Raw genomic sequence first — 25477 nt, 5'->3', positions numbered from 1 at the left:
CATTTTCCCAAGGGTAACAGGATAAATTGGACCCCAAAAGTTGTTGTGCAATTTGTCCTGAGTACGCTGATACTTCATATATGGGGATAAACCACTGTTTGGGCGCATGGCAGAGCTCGGAAGGGAAGGAGCGCCATTTGACTTTTCAATGCAAAATTGGCTGGAATTGAGATCGGAACCCATGTCGTGTTTGGAGAGCCCCTGACGTGCCTAAACAGTGGAAACCCCCACAAGTGACACCATTTTGGAAAGACCCCCTAATAAACTTATCTAGATGTGTGGTGAGCACTTTTAACCCCCAATTGTTTCACTAAAGTTTAGAATGTAGTGCTGTGAAAATTAAAAAATCATTTTTTCTTTCCACAAAATGATGTTTTAGCCCGCAATTTTTTTCCCCAAGGGTAACAGGAGAAATTGGACCACAAAAGTTATTGTCCAATTTGTCCTGAGTACGATGATACCCCATATATGGGGGGGAACCACTGTTTGGGCGCACGGCAGAGCTCGGAAGGGAAGGAGCGCAGTTTGAAATGCAGACTTAGATGGATTGGTCTGCAGGTGTCATGTTGCATTTGCAGAGCCCCTGATGTACCTAAACAGTAGAAACCCCCCACAATTGACCCCATATTGGAAACTAGACCCCCCACGGAACTTATCTAGATGTGTTGTGAGAACTTTGAACCAACAAGTGTTTCACTACAGTTTATCACGCAGACCTGTGAAAATAAAAAATATTTTTTTTTCCACGAAAATTATATTTTAGCCCCCACGTTTTTATTTTCCCAAGGGTAACAGGAGAAATTGGACAACAAAAGTTGTTGTCCAATTTGTCCTGAGTACGCTGATACCCCATATATGGGGGGGAACCACTGTTTGGGCGCACGGCAGAGCTCGGAAGGGAAGGAGCGCCGTTTGAAATGCAGACTTAGATGGATTGGTCTGCAGGTGTTATGTTGCATTTGCAGAGCCCCTGATGTACCTAAACAGTAGAAACCCCCCACAAGTGACCCCATATTGGAAACTAGACCCCCCCAGGGAACTTATCTAGATGTGTTGTGAGAACTTTGAACCCCCAAGTGTTTCACTACAGTTTATAACGCAGAGCCGCGAAAATAAAAAATATATTTTTTTCCACGAAAATTATATTTTAGCCCCCACGTTTTTATTTTCCCAAGGGTAACAGGACAAATTGGACCCCAAAAGTTGTTGTCCAACTTGTCCTGAGAACGCTGATACCCCATATGTTGGGGGGAACCACTGTTTGGGCGCACAGGAGAACTCGGAAGGGAAGGAGCACTGTTTTAGTTTTTCAAAGCAGAATTGGCTGGAATTGAGATCGGACGCCATGTCGCGTTTGGAGAGCCCCTGATGTGCCTAAACAGTGGAAACTCCCCAATTCTAACTGAAACCCTAACCCCAACCCTAACCCCAGCCTTAACCCTAGCCCTAACCCCAACCCTAGCCCTAACCCTAACGCTACTTTCACACTAGCATTTTTTTGCATATGTCGCAATGCATCGTTTTGGCGAAAAACGCATCCTGCAAAGTCATCTGCAGTATGCGTTTTTTCCCCATAGACTAACATTAGCGACGCATTGCGACGCATTGACACACATCGCAACCGTCGTGCGACGGTTGCGTCGTGTTGTGGCGGACCGCCGGCAGCAAAAAACGTTACATGTAACTTTTTTTGTGCCGACGGTCCACCATTTCCGACCGCGCATGCGCGGCTGGAACTCCGCCCCCACCTCCCCGCACCTCACAATGGGGCAGCGGATGCGTGGAAAAACAGCATCCGCTGCCCCCCGTTGTGCGGCGCTTGCACAGTATGCGTCGGTATGTCGGGCCAACGCAGCGCGACGGCCCCGTACCGACGCTAGTGTGAAAGTAGCCTAACGGGAAAATGGAATTAAATATATTTTTTAAAATTTTATTATTTTTCCCTAACTAAGGGGGTGATGAAGGGGGGTTTGATTTACTTTTATAGCGTTTTTTTGGGCGGATTTTTATGATTGGCAGCCGTCACACACTAAAAGACGCTTTTTATTGCAAAAAATAGTTTTTGCATCGCCACATTTTGAGAGCTATAATTTTTCCATATTTTGGTCCACAGTCATGTGAGATCTTGTTTTTTGCGGGACGAGTTGACGTTTTTATTGGTAACATTTTCGGGCACATGACATTTTTTGATCGCTTTTTATTCCGATTTTTGGGAGGCGGAATGAACAAAAACCAGCAATTCCTGAAATTCTTTTAGGGGGGGCGTTTATACCGTTCCGCGTTTGGTAAAAAGGATAAAGCAGTTTTATTCTTCGGGTCAGTACGATTACAGCGATACCTCATTTATGTAATTTTTTTATGTTTTGGCGCTTTTACACAATAAAAACTATTTTATAGAAAAAATAATTGTTTTTGCATCGCTTTATTCTGAGAGCTATAACTTTTTTATTTTTCTGCTGATGATGCTGTATGGCGGCTTTTTTTTGCGGGACAAGATGACGTTTTCAGCGGTACCATGGTTATTTATATCCGTCTTTTTGATCGCGTGTTATTCCACTTTTTGTTTGGCGGTATGAGAATAAAGCGTTGTTTTTTGCCTCGTTTTTTTTTTTTTTTTACGGTGTTCACTGAAGGGGTTAACTAGTGATATAGTTTTATAGGTGGGGTCGTTACGGACGCGGCGATACTAAACATGTACTTTTATTGTGTGATTTTTTTTTATTTAGATAAAGAAATGTATTTATGGGAATTTTTTTTTTTTTTTTCTTTAGGAATTTTTTTTTCTTTTTTTTTACACATGTGGACATTTTTTTTTTTTTACTTTTTTACTTTGTCCCAGGGGGGGACATCACAGATTGGCGATCTGAGAGTGTGCACAGCACTCTGTCAGATCACCGATCTGAGAGGCACGTTACAGAGGCTTGCCAGCGCCTGCACTCAGCAGCTCTCAGCAGGCGCCGGCAAGCAGGGTCATCTCATGACCCGGAAGGAGTCCCGCGGCCATCTTGGATCCGGGGACTCCTTCCAGGTCACCGGAGCAGCGCGATCTCGTCGCGCTGCTCCGGTGGGAGAGCGCAGGGAGCCCCCGTCCCTGCGCGATCCCCCTCTATGCCGCTGTCACTATTGACAGCGGTATCAGAGGGGTTAAATGCCCGCGATCGGCGATAGCGCCGATCGTGGGCATTGCTGCGGGGTGTCAGCTGTCATATACAGCTGACACCCGCAGCCGATCACCGTGGCGCTCAGCGCGAGACCGCGGTGATCGAGCCGCCGTACTAGTACTGCGGCTGTCAGTAATGCAGTGCCGGCAGCGCAGTACTAGTACGGCGCATGTCGTGAAGGGGTTAAGTTAATTTACCACCTGCGTAAGCGCTATTAAATGTTGTCATTATTTACTTTAGTTTAATCACCAGCAGCATTAATTAGATAGCAATGAGCGCGCCAAGCATTAGCTGGCTGGCAACAGCTAATTATATATATATATATTATACCATGTGGGGTCTCGTGTGGTGTGTGTATACAGGGAGGCCGTGTGGGGGCTCTTGTTGCATATATGGAGGCAGTGTGGGGCTCGTGTGGTGTGTGTGTGTATAGAGGCAGTGTGGGGCTCGTGTGTGTGTGTGTGTGTGTGTGTGTGTGTGTGTGTGTGTGTGTGTGTGTGTGTGTGGTGTGTGTGTGTGTGTGTGTGTGTGTGTGTGTGTGTGTGTGTGTGTGTGTGTGTGTGTGTGTGTGTGTGTGTGTGTGTGTGTGTGTAATCTCTGTATATCTGTGTGGGGGCTGGGAAGGCAGCTGTGCAATTACTAGCTCAGGATAAGGTTGCTACTATTTAACAACTAAATTGTTCTTCCTTTTAATCTGCTGCTTTTAGGACAATACATTTTGTTTTTTAACATCCCAAGTATTTGTATAAGTAAAGAACCTGAAATATTTGTGATTTTGTTACTCCATTTCTTCTGTTTGTAGACTTGCTCAGGTGACATTACAATCTATTTGCTATACAATGCAAGAAGACATAAAGGAACAGAGGATGTTGAGCTATGTCCAGGAGCATTCAGAGCGTGGAGACCCCCAGAGTGTAGTGGAAACCATTGATAAATACTGCAGAGATGTAGAATGGGCCATGAATGTAGGAGATGAAAAAGGTGACAGCCCAGAATTGACTGCAGATGCTGCTGTGTTTTCCTCTAATGTTTGCTTTTAGGTTGATTAACATATAATGTATTACCTGTTGACAATAAAAATCAGGTTGGCAAAGCACCACTTGCTTTGCTATTGTATTTCACTGCAGTAGAAGGCTCTGGTCACCTGCATCAGAGGCTCCGTTAGAGATCTTTGTTGCAAATTTTCTAAATTTTTATGGAAGAAAATTCTGCTGCAAATAGTGGCATTTTTCTCTTGAAAATTATGGACATCTTGGTGAAACCTAACAGACCTCATGGGTCTATGGGGTCACTCGGGAGCCACTAATGTCTGTCATGCATTACGGTATTATATGAACAGAAGTCATAACACAGGTGTGAGCAGAGCTTAAATCCCACACAATATACAGCGATTGTGAATTCTACTACTGTGTGCACATGAGTTGCTATGAAATCATATTCTGTGATTCTGCTTGCCCAACTTTCCCCTTAGGTCTCGTACTCACTGTAATTTCACAGAATAGCTCTACACAGGACTCTAGCATATAGTGTCTCCATGAAGCACCAAACTTGCTCCTGGGAGAAAACAAACACAGATACGAGAAACCAGAGCCATGCTTGGATCACCAAATGTGTTCATATTCAAATACTCTGCACCAGGCCATTAGACCTTCCAATGGCCATCATAAGCCAGGTGTCACTAAGGCTAAGTTCACATGGCTGCAAAATTTTCAGACTGTCCACGTCTGCAAATAGCGGACATGACTGGCTCCAAGTAACAAAAAGGAGCAGCCAGTGGAGCATGCTGAATTTTTTTTTTTTTTCACACAGACCTGCCATCTGTGTGAAAAGTAACTTCTGTTCACCGGCTACCATTGATCCGAGAGTTGTGAGGTCCATTTTTTTTAAAGGATGGAAGATGCGTTCATGTGATCGTACTCTAACCTTAATGATTTCTACAGAACTTCCAACATTAAATTTTCATCACACTATCTTATAAATCATCCTTGTTTCTTTTTTTGTATTTACACAATTTTGACTATGGTATTGCTTTTTTTTTTTGGCTAATACATTTGTAATTGAATATATTCAATAGATGCGTCATGCGATTAATGGCAATTTTATTAAATCTAAGGATAACTTTTGTATTGAACATCTATTATTACCATTTAAAGTGGATCTGACACCAGATTTAACTATAGAATCTGCATATATTAGACCCAATAATGCTGCTGTACTTACTTTCCATTTCATTGCATGATAAAAAAAAAATGTGTTTTGAGTTCAGCTGCAGCTTTAATTGGAGGGTTGTACAGCAAAAGCAACTTGGATTTTAGGCCATGTTCACACACTCAGTATTTTACATCAGTATTTGTAAGCCAAAACCAGGAGGAGTGGAACAATCGGAGGAAAGTATAATAGTGTTGGTCACCATTCTAGGCACCCCTTCATTTTTTTCATAGACTGTACAATATCTTCAGAAATAAATGTAAATATACCAAATTTATATCCTTGGATTTTTAAATTTTTTCAACTTACATGTTGCAGTTTCAAAGAAGAAACCGAATAAACACCATGTGCAGCAATAAAGGCGCCCCTAATTAATATTTGGTTGCACACCCTTTGGCATTGATGACCTCCTGCAAAGGTTTCTTGTAGACCTCTATAAGCTTCTTGCACTTCTCAGCTGGTATTTTCTCCCACTCTTTCTTTGTGGTTTGTTCAAGCTCTTGAATGTTTGCAGGGTTCTTTTTTCCAATGGCAGATTTCAGCTCACCCAAAATATTTTTGTAATAGGATTGCGGTCAGGACTTATTGCTGGACATCTAAAACAATCAATTTTTCCTTTTTCAATCATTCCTGTGTACTTTTGGATGTGTGCTTTAGGTCATTGTCTTGCTGGAGGACCCATGATCTTCAACTCAAGCCAAGTTTTCTTACGCTTACATGAAGCCGGAAAAATGCTGAGAGGACACTTTGGAGGCTGCTTGCCTTAAAAAGGCGGTGATATCGCTGGAATAGCATTCTGAGCAGCTTCTAGCGGTCCCCTCTAAGTATGGAGGTAACCATGGAGCCAAAAGAGCAACTAGACTCCACGGCAGCAGCGACAATGGCAGAGGCAGCAGAACATGGGGAAGAGCGAAGAATAGTCCCGTCATCATGAACGTTTCAGTGGTGGAAGTGGACGTTATGGCAGTAGATCTACAGCAAAGGCTCCAGTGGGGTGGACAGATCTCCTCTGGAGGCTGGAGATTTATCAGTGAATATTATCCCTCCACCTTAACCAGTACCCATGAATGTGTCTGATTGGTAAGTGATCTTCGTGAAAGTTCACTTTGTAATTGGGGTCCCCTTTCTTCTCATTTATTTAGGGAGGAAAGTACTAGCTAAGATTAAGACTAAACACACAGTTGTGCACTCTGAAACATAGAATTGCCCATTACCTGGGTGAAAAAACTCTGTCAATCATGCATAGAGCAGATGCTTTGTGCGAAGGCAAAATTTTAGGTTTCCTAACTAAGATCCATAATCAAAACTGAGGTCAAGAACGCCTTTAAATCCCTGTCCCAAGAGGGTATTGATAAAAAATAAATAAATAACCGTAAAAAAAGTCCAGAAAATGGTGTCCTGAATCTGGGAAAAGTAGTTCAGAAGAACAGGGAATACTGGTTCATCAGATATTTCCTCTTCATATATACACTGCTCAAAAAAAATAAAGTAAATCAAACTTCTGTGAAATCAAATTGTCCACTTAGGAAGCAACACTGTTTGACAATCAATTTCACATACTGTTGTGCAAATGGAATAGACAACATATGGAAATTATTGACAATTTTCAAGACACACAATAAAGAAGTGGTTCTGCAGGTGGGGACCACAGACCACATCTCAGTACCAATGCTTTCTGGCTGATGTTTTGGTCACTTTTGAATGTTGGTTGTGCTTTCACACTCATGGTAGCATGAGACGGACTGTACAAGCCACACAAGTGGCTCAGGTAGTGGAGCTCATCCAGGATGGCACATCGATGCGAGCTGTGGCAAGAAGGTTTGCTGTGTCTGTCAGCGTAGTGTCCAGAGGCTGGAGGCGCTATCAGGAGACAGGCCAGGAGACGTGGAGGGGCCGTAGGAAGACAACAACCCTGCAGCAGGACCGCTACCTCAGCCTTTGTGCAAGGAGGAACAGGAGGAGCGCTGCCAGAGCCCTGCACAATGACCTCCAGCAGACCACAAATGTGCATGTGTCTGCACAAATGGTTAGAAACCAACTCCATGAGGATGGTCTGAGTGCCCGACGTCCACAGATGGGGGTTGTGCTCACAGCCCAACACCATGCAGGACGCTTAGCATTTGCCACAGAACACCAGGATTGGCAAATTCGCCACTGGCGCCCTGTGCTCTTCACAGATGAAAGCCGGTTCGCACTGAGCACATATGACAGTCTGGAGACGCCATGGAGAGCGATCTGCTGCCTGCAACATCCTTCAGCATGACCGGTATGGCAGTGGACTAGTAATGGTGTGGGGTGGCATTTCTTTGGAGTTCTGCACAGCCCTCCGTGTGCTCGCCAGAGGTAGCCTGTCTGCCATTAGGTACCGAGATGAGATCCTCAGACCCCTTGTGAGACCATATGCTGGTGTGGTTGGCCCTGGGTTCCTCCTAATGCAGGACAATGCCAGACCTCATTTGGCTGGAGTGTGTCAGCAGTTCCTGCAAGATGAAGGCATTGAAGCTATGGACTGGCCCGCCCATTCCCCAGACCTGAATCCGATTGAACACATCTGGGAGATAATGTCTCGCACCGTCCACCAATGTCACCTTGCACCATAAACTGTCCAGGAGTTGGCGGATGCTTTAGTCCAGGTCTGGGAGGAGATCCCTCAGAGATCATCCGCCGCCTCATCAGGAGCACGCCCAGGGTTGTAGAGAGATCATACAGGCAAGTGGAGGCCACACACTACTGAGCATCATTTCCTTGTCTTGAGGCATTTCCACTGAAGTTGTATCAGCCTGTAACTTCATTTTCCACTTTGATTTTGAGCATCATTCCAACTCCAGACCTCTGTGGGATATTAGTAGTGATTTCCATTGATCATTTTTATGTTTTATTGTTCTCAAAACATTCCACTATGCAATGAATGAAGATTTACAACTGGAATATTTCATTGTGATTTCTAGAATGTGGGATTTTAGTGTTCCCTTTATTTTTTTGAGCAGTGTATATTATAATCCTACAAAAAGACTAGAGTATGATGCCCCATAATGAAAATCAGAGCAAAGAGAAATCAAATATATGAAAAAATTGCAAGCTTTATTAATAAAATCTCATAAAATGATGTAGACAAACAGTACATATTGATGGGCCAAGGTAAATGACAAGGCGGACGCGCCCAGCAGAAAAAAAACACATGGCACAACATGCAATCAGTCATTACAGAGGACTACGTAACACTATGTTCTCTCATGTGACCTGCAATGTGGATAGTAAGGAGTGGGATAGAACAGTGTGTACACTCTAGTACTTATAATTTATAAGACAAAAATGAATTGCTGATATTCTGGTATCCTATACACTGCTCCCAAATGCTCCCTCCATCATTGCACATAGCCTCGATAAAGAGAAAGATTACATGAATCTAAAGTGCCGCAAAATAGTGCTTAACCATATGGGACATCTGCTGTGAACATCCACCACAAGCCCTGATGCGCATTTCGCATTGTAGGCTTCCTTGGGAGGCTGTGTGGACTGTTGTATGTCAGAAGAAGATATGGGAGGGCACCATTGTTTCCAAGTGAAAGAAACCATCTTGCAAAAGCTGTTAGAGCCACAATGGTAATGATAGATTCTGGTCCAGAAAGGTCCATACGGGACATAATGTTTGGCGGGCTAGGACAGAAAAAGTATTGGTCATTCCCTTTAATGAGAAAATACAGTCTCTAATTAAGAGAGAATGGGGAAAAAAATCTTATATCCCATCCTTCAAAAGAAAATATTCTTTTGACTATCCCGTATCCTCATCCTGAAACACAGCCTCAAAACTAGATGTAGGTATTGCTAAAGCTTCCAAGAAGTTTGGCCTTTCCTTTGAGAACATGGTTTTAAAAGATCCCCTAGATAAGAGAGCAGATACCTTTTCTTGATTGATCCTGGGAAGCCCGTGTGGAGGACTGAAGCCAGCTGTATCAGCAACCTTCATGGCTAGGTCATTAATGATCTGGTTAGACCAGTTAGAAAAACAGCTCCAGGACAAGGTATCTAGAGGATAAGGTATAAGATTTCATTCCCTTATTACAGGGGCTACTGCATTCCTGGCAGATGAGTCTGCCGATTCAGTTAGATTAGCAGCCTTCTCAAATGCAGCCAATAGAGCCCTCTGTCTTAAGTGTTGGCCGGGCGGTGGGGGGTTGATCTTCAGACAAAATCTAAATTATGCTCCATTACCTGTGAAGGTGAATTTTTGTTCGGACCCACATTGGATGACATCATCAAAAAGGCAGGTGATGGTTAAAAAGAGATTCCTCAACCTCTGTATCCCCACATATAAGAAGTCCTTTCGGAGCAGATTATTTAATCGCAGAAGACCCCTCAGAGACCAGAGCAACTGGGAGGATTGGGGAAAAACGAAGGCAGAGGTTTCCTGTTCAGGGGCCCTTCCCATGACCATAGAAAGCCTTCCAAGAGATGGTCTTCCCCATGTGGGAGGAAGATTATTCCTCTTCCTCCCAGCCTGAGAAAATATGTCCAGCAGTGCCTGGATATTGTACTTAATACAGTCAGGCCTAAAATTAGAGTTCCTCCCAGTCCCCATTCCAAACTTTGACGAGACTCCCTGTGGTCCTCACCAAAGGAGCAACTAGAACATAAAGTACTAAGCCTAGCAGACAAAGCCATCCTCCCAGGAGATTCCACTCCAGGAAAAAAGATAAGGATTTTACTCCCCGCTGTTTCTAGTGGAAAAAAACTCCTTCAGGACGCTCACCAATCTGAAAAAACTGAACAGATCACAGAGGACTCAAACGTTCAAAATGGAGTCAATAAAAACAGTCTAAATTCTGTATCCTGATTGCTTTATATTTTCAATACAAAGATCTCCAATTTGGCTTGGCAGTAGCTCCTCGGGTGTTTGGCAAACTGATTGTGGAAGCAATGGCACAACTGAGAGCAGGACATCCTGATTATCCCCTACCTGGATTACTTTTTGGTGATGGGCAGCTCGATTCAGCACGGCAAAAATCAGCTGAAACGAGTCATGACTTCCTTAGCAAGCTTAGTATGGCTCTTAAACTTAAAAAAATCAAATAGGCCAAAAAGGTGGAAGATGCATCTAAAGGACATAACCGCTCAGGGAGTTTGGACAGGGGAGCAGAAAGTGGTTTCTTCAAACACAAAAGAACTGATGGCAGTAGAGACGTAGCTAGGGTTTTGGTTCGGGGGGGCAAACTTCTGAGTGGGCCCTGTTGTGAATTCCGTTCTCGGGCTCCCTCCTCTGGTCATGAATGGTACTTTGTTGAGTTCTGCTCGTGGGCTCCCTCTGGTGGCTTTGAGTGATACGGCTGGTCTGTAGCTGGGCTCAGCTGCCTCGTTTTCTGCTGTGCTGGTTCCTATTTAACTCCACCTGGATCTTTGCTCATTGCCAGCTGTCGTTGTATTCAGTCTTGGTTCAGATCTCTCTGGGACTTCTCTTGTGACCTGTCTCCTTCTGGAGAAGCTAAGTTAATGCCTGTTCATTTTTGCTCATTGCTTTTGGAAAATGTATCTCAGTACATAATCAATTCAGTCCAGCTTGCCTATATGTTCTTTTCTTGCTAGCTGGAAGCTCTGGGGTGGAGAGTTGCGCCCCTCACATCGTGAGTCGGTGTGGGGGTCTTTTTGTATTCTCTGCGTGGATATTTTGTAGCATTTTTTACTGACCGCACAGTTCCCTTGCTATCTTCTGACTATTTAGTTATTAGCGGGCCTCATTTGCTAAAACCTGTTTTCATTTCTATGTTTGTGTTTTCTCCTTAACTCACCGTTATTATTTGTGGGGGGATTCCTATACTTTGGGGTATTTTCTCTGAGGCAAGTGAGACTTTGTTTTCTCTCTAGGGGTAGCTAGCTCTCAGGCTGTGAAGAGGCGTCTAGGCAGAGTCAGGAACGCTCCACGGCTGCCTATAGTGTGTGTTGATAGGATCAGGGTTGCGGTCAGTACAGTTCCCACATTCCCAGAGCTTGTCCGATATTTTTGGTTTACTTATCTGGTCATCTCAAGTTTTCCTAACCACCAGGTCCATAACAGGGCCCAGAACCAGGTAACCTTGATTACAACTGGGTGACACATCGTAATAGTTGATATATATGAGAATCTCAGCAGATGACCGCGCTGTTGCAGAAAATAATCTCTATACAAAGACTAACATTGATATTACTGCCATATGGCCAGTGCTAGATACAGTAGTTTATATATAGTGACTTACAGCTGCCGTTCTTTCTGATGGAATTGTTCACTTTTCACATCTTTTCCATCTGACCCAGACCGAAATGACAACTTCTTCCAGCCGGACTCTGCAGAGATTACAACAGACATTTCACTTCTCATATTTTCAGCACCGTCGCCATCTATTCCCAACCTGCACAAGCTCCTTGTCCTGCTAATACCACAATACTGAGCCCCTGCTGCCGTATGTGTCCCTATTACTGCACCTACTGTGTGGTATTGTGCACTCTCTCGATGGTAAAACAACCTTGCCCTGTGCAAGTGACCTAGAAAACAGTGCACACATTTTGCCCCTAGAAAGTAATAATGCCATCTGTGCCCTTTTGACAGTCACAATAATCTGAGTTCCCCTATATTAATAGGTCCTCTATAGTATAATGCACTCTCCATACGCAGACCCTATATTATAATGCACTCCCCATATGTAAACTCTGTATGGTATAAAGCACTCACCACAGGCTTCTGTAATATCATGCACCCCGCAGGAATGTGGTCAGGTAAGGAGAAAGGATTTATTTTTTTTTTAGAGGGGCAAGCCGCAATGTTTCGATGGCAGGATGGAGACACTGGGGGCAGGATCATGGGGCAGATGGGGCAGGATGGAACCTCATATGGGAGCAGAATGGATACTCATGAGGGCAAGATGGGAGAACATATGGCTGGAGCCAGGAATGAGACACCCGGGGGTCAGGATGGGGAATATTACCATAGGGGCTAGTTAAGGGATATTATTACTGCAATGATGTATTTATTTTATTTTTTTGAGGATACTGTTTTAAATGGGAGGGGGGCGGTCCTGTTACTATGCAGAGCGACACTGTAGCCTTTTTTCTTCATGTGTAGTGTAGAAGTTGGGAAAAAAATTAAGTAATGGGTTGTAGATAACTGTTATTTCATGCAGAGACGAGCTCTGGCTGGAAGAAGTGATGGCAGTCTGTGCTGGATGAAGATAAAAAGCGAAGATGAAGGACTTCACCTAGAGACATCACTGGTAAGTCAGTGGGTTACCTGTACACTGACACTATACACTGTATACTATATACAGAGGTCCTGTGTACAATGTTGCCAGTAATCAATGTATTACCTTTACACTGACACTACACGCAGAGCTTCTGTGTATGTCAGATCACTTTATAACCTGTACAATATATACAGTGCTCATGTGTATGTCACTGTTACCCGTACACAGACACTGCATACTAAGTACAGATCTCTTGTGTATAATGGCACTTATGGTGATATTAGTATTGTGGTGTTTGTTTTTTGTTTTTTTATTAATGATCAGTATTGTACTATTTAGTCACTATGTGGTGGTAATATATTGTCCAACCATGGTGTGACAGTATTTGTTCCTTGTATGTGGTATTATAGGTCACCATGTAGTGGTAATATGGTGTCTGGTCATGGTGCGGTGTTATTTGTCCCTTGTATGTGATATTATTGGTCATTTTAAAAATTAAAAATATACCTAAATTGTATTGCATATTTTAACAAATGTATAATAGGTTAGCGTAGAGTAGGGCCCGGCCAAAAGAGTCTACCTTGTCATGGTGGTGGCTTAAAAAATCATTTGGCGAAAACAAAAGCTGCTGGCTGAAGTTTTTCCAAGAGAGAGCAGTGGGACGATGGACAATTCGAAGGGTGGAAGCGGAGCTGGGGAGGAGCCTGGGTGGAATCTCAAGGGGGCCCCAAAAATGTTGCCAGTATGGGGCCCCGAAATTCCTAGTGGCAGCCCTGGTATAATGTATCCTCATAGGCGTGTATAGTAGAATGCACCCCTATAGGCCTGTATAGTGTAATGCACCCCCCATAGGCAGATTCTACATACAGTAGTATACTGCACTCCCATAGGCAGACTCTATATACAGTTGTATAATGCACCCTCATAGACCTGTATACTATAATGCATCCTCATAGGCCTGTATAGTGTAATGCACCCCTCCATAGGCCTGTATAGTGTAATGCACCCCACCATAGGCAGAGTCCTTAGTATAATGCACCCCCATAAAAAAAAAGAAATTACAATGCTCACATCTCCTCCTCGTACCCCCGCTGCTCCGAGTGTCCACACATCTCCAGACAGCGGACACCGAATAGTGTCGTCATTGCCACCCCTGTCAGTGTCTGCGTCAGGGACGTCAGACGCTGAGGGGGATGATGGGAGAGGGAACGTGACTCTCCCATTCTCATCAATGCAGTCAGCTGTATCGACATCTAGCCGACAGTTGAACTTGACATAATGGGCAGGGGGGGGGGGGTGATCGCGGCTGGGTGGCAGTGCAGGGAAATCGAGTCTCCTTTCTCTGCCACAGAACGTAATTGTATGGGCGTGCCGTGCACATCAATACAGTTACAGCAGCGTAGCTCCAGGTGGGCCCCCTCAGAGCATGGGGCCCAGCGTAATCGCTCCCCTCTGTACCCTTCCCCCCGGATAGCTACGCTACTGGTTGGCAGTGAAAGGATTGGCTGACTATTTTTGATAGCTTCCACAAAAGTTTGACAAGGCTATTAGGTTCCGGCAGAGGTTATTACATATGGACAAATCAATACTGCACACAGTTTTACACATCTTCTAATAATAATAATAATAAAGATCAAAATAACTGATCTATGGCTGGTATGATAATTTAAAAGAGATCGTTGGATCATTAACCTTATCAATAATTTAATATACCTTTGTTAGAAATATCCAATAAAGTCTGTGGACATTAAAAAAATTTTTTCTAGCACCACGCTCACTATTGCAATCTGCCACCACTGAATTGATTTGAAAATAAATAGAATCGTATAGATGGTGAATAAGGACTAACTTTAGATTTGAGCATTAAAAGTTAAATTTTGTATTACTCCAACTGAATTAGTCAGTGAAAACTGTTGGCAGTGAGACACACTTTGGTAGAACTCTTTGATTTCCTTCAGGGCCACCAAGGGTGTTTTCAGAAAAGTGGTGATGGCTTATCTGAATCACCAAGGTGGGACCTAGCAGGCAACTGATTTCCGCCATCTGAAAACTATCTCCTGTCTGTCAGCACTCCACATAAAGGGAGTAGAAAATTACAGGACAGATTTTTTGAGCCGGACGCAGTTAAAACAGGGAGAATGGGTACTAAAGCAGTCCATATTCAACCAAATTGTAGAAATGTGGGGCCTTCCAGTTATAGATCTTTTAGTCAACAGCCAGAACAAAAGGGTAAAAATGTTTTTGTTCTATAGATCCCAAGGGGAACCCTCGGTCTCTGGATCCCTTCATGATTCCGTGGAATCATAGGCTGTCCCTGGTTATCCTGATCCCTGCCATCCTAAGAAAAATCAAAGAGGACAGAACAAGAGTAATTCTGATTGCCCCATTCTGGCCAAGAAGGACATGGTTCTCTTGGCTGAGGATGATGTCTATCACAGACCCCTGGGTGCCCCCAGCGATTTACGATCTGATCTTTTCTCCCAGGGATCGGTGTGTCCTCCTCAGACAACAAATTTACACTTGACAGCTGGGAATTTGAGAGGACACTCCTGAAGGACAGAGGTTTTTCTCCTAACTTGATTTCTACGCAACTGCAGTGTAGAAAGACTGTTGCCACCGAAGCCTCTACAAAAACTTGGATGAAGTTCCTGTCCACCTCAGGGGCCAAAGTACAGGAGGGGGCACCAATTACAGCCATCCTGGAGATTCTGCAAAAGGGATTAGAACAGGGCCTTGCTACTAGCACCTTTTTAAAAGTCCAGGTTGTTGCATTAGGAGCACTGTATAATTATGATTTAGCGGGCAATCGGTGGGTGGCTAGATTTATTAGTGCCACAAAAAAAAAAAAATATATATATATATATATATATATATATATATATATACACTCACCGGCCACTTTATTAGGTACACCTGTCCAACTTCTTGTTAACACTTAATTTCTAATCAGCCAATCACATGGCGGCAACTCAGTGCATTTAGGCATGTAGACATGGTCAAGACAATCTCCTGCAGTTCAAACCGAGCATCAGTATGGGGAAGAAAGGTGATTTGAGTGCCTTTGAACGTGGCATGGTTGTTGGTGCCAGAAGGGCTGGTCTGAGTATTTCAGAAACTGCTGATCTACTGGGATTTTCACGCACAACCATCTCTAGGGTTTACAGAGAATGGTCCGAAAAAGAAAAAAAATCCAGTGAGCGGCAGTTCTGTGGGCGGAAATGCCTTGTTGATGCCAGAGGTCAGAGGAGAATGGGCAGACTGGTTCGAGCTGATAGAAAGGCAACAGTGACTCAAATCGCCACCCGTTACAACCAAGGTAGGCCTAAGAGCATCTCTGAACGCACAGTGCGTCGAACTTTGAGGCAGATGGGCTACAGCAGCAGAAGACCACACCGGGTACCACTCCTTTCAGCTAAGAACAGGAAACTGAGGCTACAATTTGTACAAGCTCATCGAAATTGGACAGTAGAAGATTGGAAAAACGTTGCTTGGTCTGATGAGTCTCGATTTCTGCTGCGACATTCGGATGGTAGGGTCAGAATTTGGCGTAAACAACATGAAAGCATGGATCCATCCTGCCTTGTATGGAGCATCTTTGGGATGTGCAGCCGACAAATCTGCGGCAACTGTGTGATGCCATCATGTCAATATGGACCAAAATCTCTGAGGAATGCTTCCAGCACCTTGTTGAATCTATGCCACGAAGAATTGAGGCAGTTCTGAAGGCAAAAGGGGGTCCAACCCGTTACTAGCATGGTGTACCTAATAAAGTGGCCGGTGAGTGTATATACAGTTAGGTCCATATATATTTGGACAGAGACAACATTTTTCTAATTTTGGTTATAGACATTACCACAATGAATTTTAAACAAAACAATTTAGATGCAGTTGAAGTTCAGACTTTCAGCTTTCATTTGAGGGTATCCACATTAAAATTGGATGAAGGGTTTAGGAGTTTCAGCTCCTTAACATGTGCCACCCTGTTTTTAAAGGGACCAAAAGTAATTGGACAATTGACTCCAAGGCTATTTCATGGACAGATGTGGGCAATCCCTTCGTTATGTCATTCTCAATTAAGCAGATAAAAGGCCTGGAGTTGATTTGAGGTGTGGTGCTTGCATTTGGAAGGTTTTGTTGTGAAGTAAACATGCGATCAAAGGAGCTCTCCATGCAGGTGAAACAAGCCAACCTTAAGCTGCGAAAACAGAAAAAACCCATCCAAGAAATTGCTACAATATTAGAAGTGGCATAATCTACAGTTTGGTATATCCTGACAAAGAAAGAAAGCACTGGTTAACTCATCAATGCAAAAAGACCTGGGCGCCTATGGAAGACAACAGTGGTGGATGATCGCAGAATAATCTCCATGGTGAAGAGAAACCCCATCACAACAGCCAACCAAGTGAACATCACTCTCCACGAGGTAGGCGTATCAATATCCAAATCTACCATAAAGAGAAGACTGCATGAAAGTAACTACAGAGGGTTCACTGCACGGTGCAAGCCACTCATAAGCATCAAGAATAAAAAGGCTAGACTGGACTTTGCTAAAAACAGCTAAAAAAGCCAGCACAGTTCTGGAAGAACATTCTTTGGACAGATGAAACCAAGATCAACCTCTACCAGAATGATGGAAAGAGAAAAGTATGGTGAAGGCGTGGAACAGCTCATGATCCAAAGCATACCACATCATCTGTAAAACACGGCGGAGGCAGTGTGATGGCTTGGGCATGCATGGCTGCCAGTGGTACTGGGTCACTAGTATTTATTGATGATGTTACACAGGACAGATGCATCCGAATGAATTCTCAGGTGTTCAGAGCCATACTGTGTGCTCAGATCCAGCCAAATGCAGCCAAACTGATTGGTCGTCGTTTCATACTACAGATGGACAATGACCCAAAACATGAAGCCAAAGCAACCCAGGAGTTTATTAAAGCAAAGAAGTGGAATATTCTTGAATGGCCAAGTCAGTCACCTGATCTCAACCCAATTGAGCATGGATTTCACTTGTTAAAGACTAAACTTCAGACAGAAAGGCCCACAAACAAACAGCAACTGAAAACCACCGCAGTGAAGGCCTGGCGAGCATCAAAAAGGAGGAAACACAGCGTCTGGTGATGTCCATGAGTTCAAGACTTCAGGCAGTCATTGCCAACAAAGGGTTTTCAACCAAGTACTAAAAATGAACATTTTATTTAAAATTATTGAATCTGTCCAATTACTTTTGGTCCCTTTAAAAAGAGGGTGGCACATGTTAAGGAGCTGAAACTCCTAAACCCTTCATCCAATTTTAATGTGGATACCCTCAAATGAAAGCTGAAAGTCTGAACTTCAACTGCATCTGAATTGTTTTGTTTAAAAATCATTGTGGTAAAGACTATAACCAAAATTAGAAAAATGTTGTCTCTGTCCAAATATATATGGACCTAACTGTATATATATATATATATATATATATATATATATATATAGTAAAATTGGAACAGCACAATGCTCGCCGGTGGGTGCCTGGCCTCCTGGGTCGAGTGGTCCACTCCTCCACCCAATATGTATACAAAAAAGAGCAAAAGAAGGCAGCACTCCAAGTTCTTTTCAGGGTGAAAAAAGTGAAATTTATTCATCCCACATCTCTGTGCGACGTTTCGGCTCACGCTGAGCCTTTTTCAAGCACTTGGATTGCTGCCTTCTTTTGCTCTTTTTTTTTGTGTGTGTGTATATAGATAGATAGATAGATATAGAGCGACCCAACGGGGGGGGGGGGGGGGGTCGGCGGACGGCACGACACAGGATGGGATGGTAAAGGGGAAATGAGGAATGGTCACCTCCTGCTCAAGCCTGAGCCTGACCCTGCACTCCCCTAACACCATAAGTCGGTCCTTTCCACCCCACTGCCGTCAGGAACCTCGTCCCTCGCCGTCACCTCGCACTGCCCTGGCTAGTGCACTGGCTGGCAAGGGCGCTAGCCTCACCACTGCAGATAGTAGAACACAGGGGACAGTGACAAACACAGGACTGATGGGGTAATAACACAACTTAATGTCCTCTGCTGCAAAGCACCGCACAGCAGAATAAAGGCACCAGGATCACAAAATCACAAAACCAGCATATAAACCACAGCAGACGGCGAGCGCCTTACTCCAGGCTTGGTCACTGTAGATCGCTTTATCACCGACAGTCAGCTGATGCATCTTTAAAGGATCACATCAGCTGATCTAGCAACTTTGCCGGCTGCCAGCAGGGGAAACTGACATTGACCCTCCACTGGTCTGAAAGGAAAAAAGCTTAATTTAAATTCTAATGGAACCAGAGCTGCCACGAATCCAAAAATGGATCAAGCCTCTGCTAGATTTACTCTCATTGTTAACCAGAGATTGCCACCTTGGGATTTAAATTTACTGCTATTAGCCTTAACTAATTCCCCCATCCCTTAAGATTTTATTTTTTAAAATAGTTCTTCCAGTGGCATTAACAGCAGCCCACAGGGTGAGCTATATTCCGGCCTGGTCTACAGGCTCCCTCTTTACTCAAATTGTAGAGAATAGGCTGGGTCTGGTTTAATAATGACACGATCTACCTAAGGTGGCGTCACATTTCTATAGATCCTAGGAAGTAGTCCTCCATCCTTTTGCTCCAACCCCAAAAATACCAGGGTAGAAAATGTTCATACATTAGAGGTAACAAGGTGTCAGGTTCACTACCTATCGGCCACTCAGGGTTGTAGGAAGGATAGGTCTCTATTTGTGTTTTCACGAGCCTAAAAAAGGGCTCAAGGGCTTAAAAGGCACATTGGCAAGATGGATAAGGGAGGCAATCTCGCTAGACTATTCGTGGAGTGGGAATGTCATCCCGAAGGAATTAAAAGCTCACTCTACAAGAGCGGTAGAAACCTGGGCGGAGAAATTTAGATTTTTCCATAGAGCAAATCTGTAAGGTTGCAATATGGTCATCTCCCTCTACCTCTTAGGCTACTTTCACACTAGCGTAGTTTGTAATACGTCGTTTATGAGAAAAAACGCATCCTGCAAAGTTGTCTGCAGGATGCGTTTTTTACCCATAGGCTTTCATTAGCGACGCATTGTGACGTATAGCCACACGTCGCAACAGTCGTGCGACGGTTGCGTCGTGTTTTGGCGAACCGTCGGCACAAAAAAATTACATGTAATTTTTTTTACGTGTCATGTCCGCCATTTTTGACCCCGCATGCGTGGCCGAAAATCCACCCCCTCCTCCCCGGACATTACACGTCGGGCATTACTTTCACAACGCACGTCGGGCCGAAGCTAGTGTGAAAGAAGCCTCACAAACACTATCTGTTGGATGTAGCCTGTTATGATCCCAATGGTAGAGGATCTCAGGGTTTTCAGCAAAGTCTGCAAACATAAAAAAACAGCTCATAGGGAGGTGGTAACTGAGCTGACCGCATACCTGATCCTAACCCACAACTAATAGCAGCCGGGGAACGTACCTACGTTGGTTCTAGACGTCTCGCGCCAGCCGGAGAACTAACTAACCCTTTCAGAGAAAATCAGACCTCACTTGCTTCAAGAGAAAGGTACCCCAAAGTAAAGATACGCCCCCAACAAATAATAATGGTGAGGTAAGAAGAAAGGACAAACGTAAGTATGAACTAGATTCAGCAAAGAGAGGCCCACTATATAATAGCAGAAATATAGAAAGCGGACTTATGCGGTCAGCGAAAAACCCTACAAAAATATCCACGCTGAATATCCAAGAACCCCCGCACCAACTAACGGTGTGGGGGGAGAATATCAGCCCCCTTAGAGCTTCCAGCAAAATCAGGAATCACATTATGAACAAGCTGGACAAAAAACAAAACAATACAAATGAACAAAAATAAGGAAGCAGGACTTAGCTTATCTTGAAAAAATCAGGACCAGTAGACAGGAGCAACCAGACAAGGACTGATTACATTAATGCCAGGCAATGGACTAAGAATCCAGGAAGTTTAAATAGGAACACCCAGGGTCTAACGAACCAGGTGACTACCAACCTGGGGAAAGACAATCCAAGGCCATACCGCTAGTGACCACAAGAGGGAGCCAAAAAGTATAGTTCACAACAGTACCCCCCCTTTAAGGAGGGGTCACCGAACCCTCAATACGACCACCAGGGCGATCAGGATGGGCAGCGTGAAAGGCACGAACCAAATCGGCCGCATGAACATCAGAAGCGACCACCCAGGAATTATCCTCCTGACCATAGCCCTTCCATTTGACCAGAGAGACGAGAATCTAAGATCTTCTCCACCACGTACTCCAACTCGCCCTCAACCAAGACCGGAGCAGGAGGGTCAACAGCAGGAACCACAGGCACAATGTACCACCGCAACAAAGACCTATGGAACACATTGTGAATGGCAAACGACACAGGAAGATCCAAATGAAAAGACACCGGATTAAGGACCTCCAATATTCTATAAGGACCAATAAAGCGAGGCTTAAACTTAGGAGAGGAAACCTTCAGAGGGACATACCGAGAAGACAACCAAACCAAATCCCCAACACGAAGTCGGGGACCCACACCGCGGCGGCGGTTGGCAAAACGCTGAGCCTTCTCCTGTGACAAATTCAAGTTGTCCACCACATGATTCCAAGTCCGCTGCAACCTATCAACCACAGAATCCACCCCAGGACAGTCAGAAGGCTCAACATGACCTGAGGAGAAACGAGGATGAAAACCAGAGTTGCAGAAAAATGGAGAAACCAAAGTAGTGGAACTAGCCCGATTATTGAGGGCAAACTCAGCCAATGGCAAAAAGGTCACCCAATCATCCTGATCCGCAGAAACAAAACATCTCAAATAAGCCTCCAGCGTCTGATTAGTTCGCTCCGTTTGGCCATTAGTCTGAGGATGAAAGGCAGACGAGAACGACAGATCAATGCCCATCTTAGCACAAAAAGATCGCCAGAATCTGGACACAAACTGGGATCCTCTGTCAGACACGATATTCTCAGGAATGCCGTGCAAACGAACCACATTCTGAAAAAACAAAGGAACCAGATCGGAAGAGGACGGCAACTTAGGCAAGGGCACCAAATGGACCATCTTGGAAAAACGATCACACACCACCCAGATGACAGACATTCCCTGAGACACCGGAAGATCTGAAATGAAATCCATGGAAATGTGTGTCCAAGGCCTCTTCAGGACGGGCAAGGGCAAAAGCAACCCGCAGGCACAAGAACAGCAAGGCTTAGCCCGAGCACAAGTCCCACAGGACTGCACAAAAGAACGCACATCCCGTGACAAGGAAGGCCACCAAAAGGACCTAGCCACCAAATCTCTGGTACCAAAAATCCCAGGATGCCCTGCCAACACCGAGGAATGAACCTCGGAAATAACTCTGCTGGTCCATTTATCAGGAACAAACAGTCTGTCAGGTGGACAAGGGTCAGGTCTACCAGCCTGAAATCTCTGCAACACACGTCGCAAATCAGGAGAAATGGCCGACAAGATTACTCCCTCTTTAAGAATACCAGCCGGCTCTGAGACTCCAGGAGAGTCAGGCACAAAGCTCCTAGAGAGAGCATCAGCCTTCACATTTTTCGAACCAGGCAGGTATGAGACCACAAAGTCAAAAAGGGAGAAAAACAATGACCAACGAGCCTGTCTAGGGTTCAGGCGTTTAGCAGACTCGAGATACATCAGATTTTTGTGATCAGTCAAGACCACCACACGATGCTTAGCTCCCTCGAGCCAATGACGCCACTCCTCAAATGCCCACTTCATGGCCAACAACTCCCGATTACCAACATCATAGTTCCGCTCAGCAGGCGAAAACTTCCTGGAAAAGAAAGCACATGGTCTCATCACAGAGCAACCAGAGCCTCTCTGCGACAAAACAGCCCCTGCACCGATCTCAGAAGCGTCTACTTCAACCTGAAAGGGAAGTGAGACATCAGGCTGGCACAAAACAGGCGCCGAAGTAAACCGGCACTTCAGTTCCCGGAAGGCCTCCACGGCCGCAGGAGCCCAATTAGCAACATCAGAACCTTTCTTGGTCATATCCGTCAGAGGTTTAACAACGCTAGAAAAGTTAGCAATAAAACGATGGTAGAAATTAGCAAAACCCAAAAACTTCTGAAGACTCTTAACAGAAGTGGGTTGAGTCCAATCATGAATAGCTCGGACCTTGACTGGGTCCATCTCCACAGCAGAAGGGGAAAAAATAAAACCCAAAAAGGAAACCTTCTGCACTCCAAAGAGACACTTTGAGCCCTTCACAAACAAAGCATTATCGCGCAAAGCCTGAAACACCATCCTGACCTGCTTTACATGAGAATCCCAATCATCAGAAAAAACTAAAATGTCATCCAGATAAACAATCACAAATTTATCTAGATACTTCCGGAAGATGTCATGCATAAAGGACTGAAACACTGAAGGGGCATTAGAGAGCCCAAAAGGCATCACCAAGTACTCAAAATGACCTTCGGGCGTATTAAATGCAGTTTTCCATTCATCTCCCTGCTTAATGCGCACAAGGTTGTACGCACCACGAAGATCTATCTTGGTGAACCAACAGGCACCCTTAATCCGAGCAAACAAGTCCGACAATAGTGGCAAAGGATATTGAAATTTAACCGTGATTTTATTCAGAAGCCGATAGTCTATACAAGGTCTCAAAGACCCGTCTTTCTTGGCCACAAAAAAGAATCCCGCACGAAGAGGGGAAGAGGAGGGACGAATATGTCCTTTCTCCAAAGACTCCTTTATATAAGAACGCATCGCGGCATGCTCAGGTACCGACAGATTAAATAATCGTCCCTTAGGAAACTTACTACCAGGAATCAAATCTATAGCGCAGTCACAGTCCCTATGAGGAGGAAGGGCACTGGACCTGGACTCACTGAATACATCCTGATAGTCAAACAAATACTCAGGAACTTCTGAAGGAGTGGAGGAAGCAATAGACACCGTCGGGGAATCGCAATGAATTCCCTGACAACCCCAACTTGACACAGACATAGCCCTCCAATCCAAAACTGGATTATGGGCCTGTAACCATGGCAGACCCAAAACGACCAAATCATGCATCTTATGCAGAACAAGAAAACAAATCACCTCCCGATGTTCAGGAGTCATGCACATGGTCACTTGTGTCCAATACTGCGGTTTATTTCCTGCCAATGGCGTAGCATCAATTCCTCTAAGAGGAATAGGATTTTCTAAAGGCTCCAGGACAAAACCACAGCGCTTGGCAAACGACAAGTCCATAAGACTCAGGGCAGCACCTGAATCCACAAACGCCATAACAGGGTAGGAAGACAATGAACAAATTAAAGTCACAGACAAAATAAATTTAGGCTGCAAGTTACCAATGGCGACAGGACTAACAAACTTAGTTAGACGATTAGAGCATGCTGATATAACATGTGTAGAATCACCACAGTAAAAACACAACCCATTCTGATTTCTATGATTTTGCCGTTCAGTTCTAGTCTGAATTCTATCACATTGCATTAAGTCCGGTGTCTGTTCAGACAACACCGCCAGAGGATTAGCGGATTTGCGCTCCCGCAAACGCCGATCAATCTGAATGGCCAGCGTCATAGAATCATTCAGACTTGTAGGAATGGGGAAGCTGTTATGGTTCTCAATGGCAAGAGAACATAGCCCAGCAAACATAAGAACTAGCTCTTGGAAGGATGGAAACTAAACAGACCATGAACTAAACCTGCCGCACAACTAACAGTAGCCGGGTAGCGTTGCCTGCGTTTTATCCCTAGACGCCCAGCGCCGGCCGGAGGACTAACTAATCCTGGCAGAGGAAAATATAGTCCTGGCTCACCTCTAGAGAAATTTCCCCGAAAGGCAGACAGAGGCCCCCACATATATTGGCGGTGATTTTAGATGAAATGACAAACGTAGTATGAAAATAGGTTTAGCAAAATTGAGGTCCGCTTACTAGATAGCAGGAAGACAGAAAGGACACTTTCATGGTCAGCTGAAAACCCTATCAAAACACCATCCTGAAATTACTTTAAGACTCTAGTATTAACTCATAACATCAGAGTGGCAATTTCAGATCACAAGAGCTTTCCAGACACAGAAACGAAACTACAGCTGTGAACTGGAACAAAATGCAAAAACAAACAAGGACTAAAGTCCAACTTAGCTGGAAGTTGTCTAGCAGCAGGAACATGCACAGAAAGGCTTCTGATTACAATGTTGACCGGCATGGAAGTGACAGAGGAGCAAGGCTAAATAGCGACTCCCACATCCTGATGGGAACAGGTGAACAGAGGGGATGATGCACACCAGTTCAATTCCACCAGTGGCCACCGGGGGAGCCCAAAATCCAATTTCACAACAGTACCCCCCCTCAAGGAGGGGGCACCGAACCCTCACCAGAACCACCAGGGCGATCAGGATGAGCCCTATGAAAGGCACGGACCAGATCGGAGGCATGAACATCAGAGGCAGTCACCCAAGAATTATCCTCCTGACCGTATCCCTTCCATTTGACCAGATACTGGAGTTTCCGTCTGGAAACACGGGAGTCCAAGATTTTTTCCACAACGTACTCCAACTCGCCCTCAACCAACACCGGAGCAGGAGGCTCAACGGAAGGCACAACCGGTACCTCATACCTGCGCAATAATGACCGATGAAAAACATTATGAATAGAAAAAGATGCAGGGAGGTCCAAACGGAAGGACACAGGGTTAAGAATCTCCAATATCTTGTACGGGCCGATGAACCGAGGCTTAAACTTGGGAGAAGAAACCCTCATAGGGACAAAACGAGAAGACAACCACACCAAGTCCCCAACACAAAGCCGAGGACCAACCCGACGCCGGCGGTTGGCAAAAAGCTGAGTCTTCTCCTGGGACAACTTCAAATTGTCCACTACCTGCCCCCAAATCTGATGCA

The 25477-nt window shown here is 44.6% G+C and overlaps 1 protein-coding gene across 1 annotated transcript in view; it reads left to right on the top strand.

Annotated features, from left to right (window-relative positions):
* LOC143813666 (catechol O-methyltransferase-like) overlaps nucleotides 1–25477 on the top strand; it is a 51307-nt gene that overhangs the window by 6458 nt on the left and 19372 nt on the right. Inside the window, exon 2 of the mRNA XM_077293401.1 lies at nucleotides 3964–4142. Coding sequence (XP_077149516.1) covers nucleotides 4001–4142 — 142 coding nt within the window. The 5' untranslated portion in view covers nucleotides 3964–4000. The remainder of the gene's footprint in view (nucleotides 1–3963; nucleotides 4143–25477) is intronic.

The sequence above is a fragment of the Ranitomeya variabilis genome, chromosome 1 (genome assembly GCF_051348905.1).
Source record: "Ranitomeya variabilis isolate aRanVar5 chromosome 1, aRanVar5.hap1, whole genome shotgun sequence".
NCBI lineage: Eukaryota > Metazoa > Chordata > Amphibia > Anura > Dendrobatidae > Ranitomeya > Ranitomeya variabilis.
Note: the sequence above shows the minus strand (reverse complement) of the source record. Positions and strands in the feature narration are given on the sequence as shown.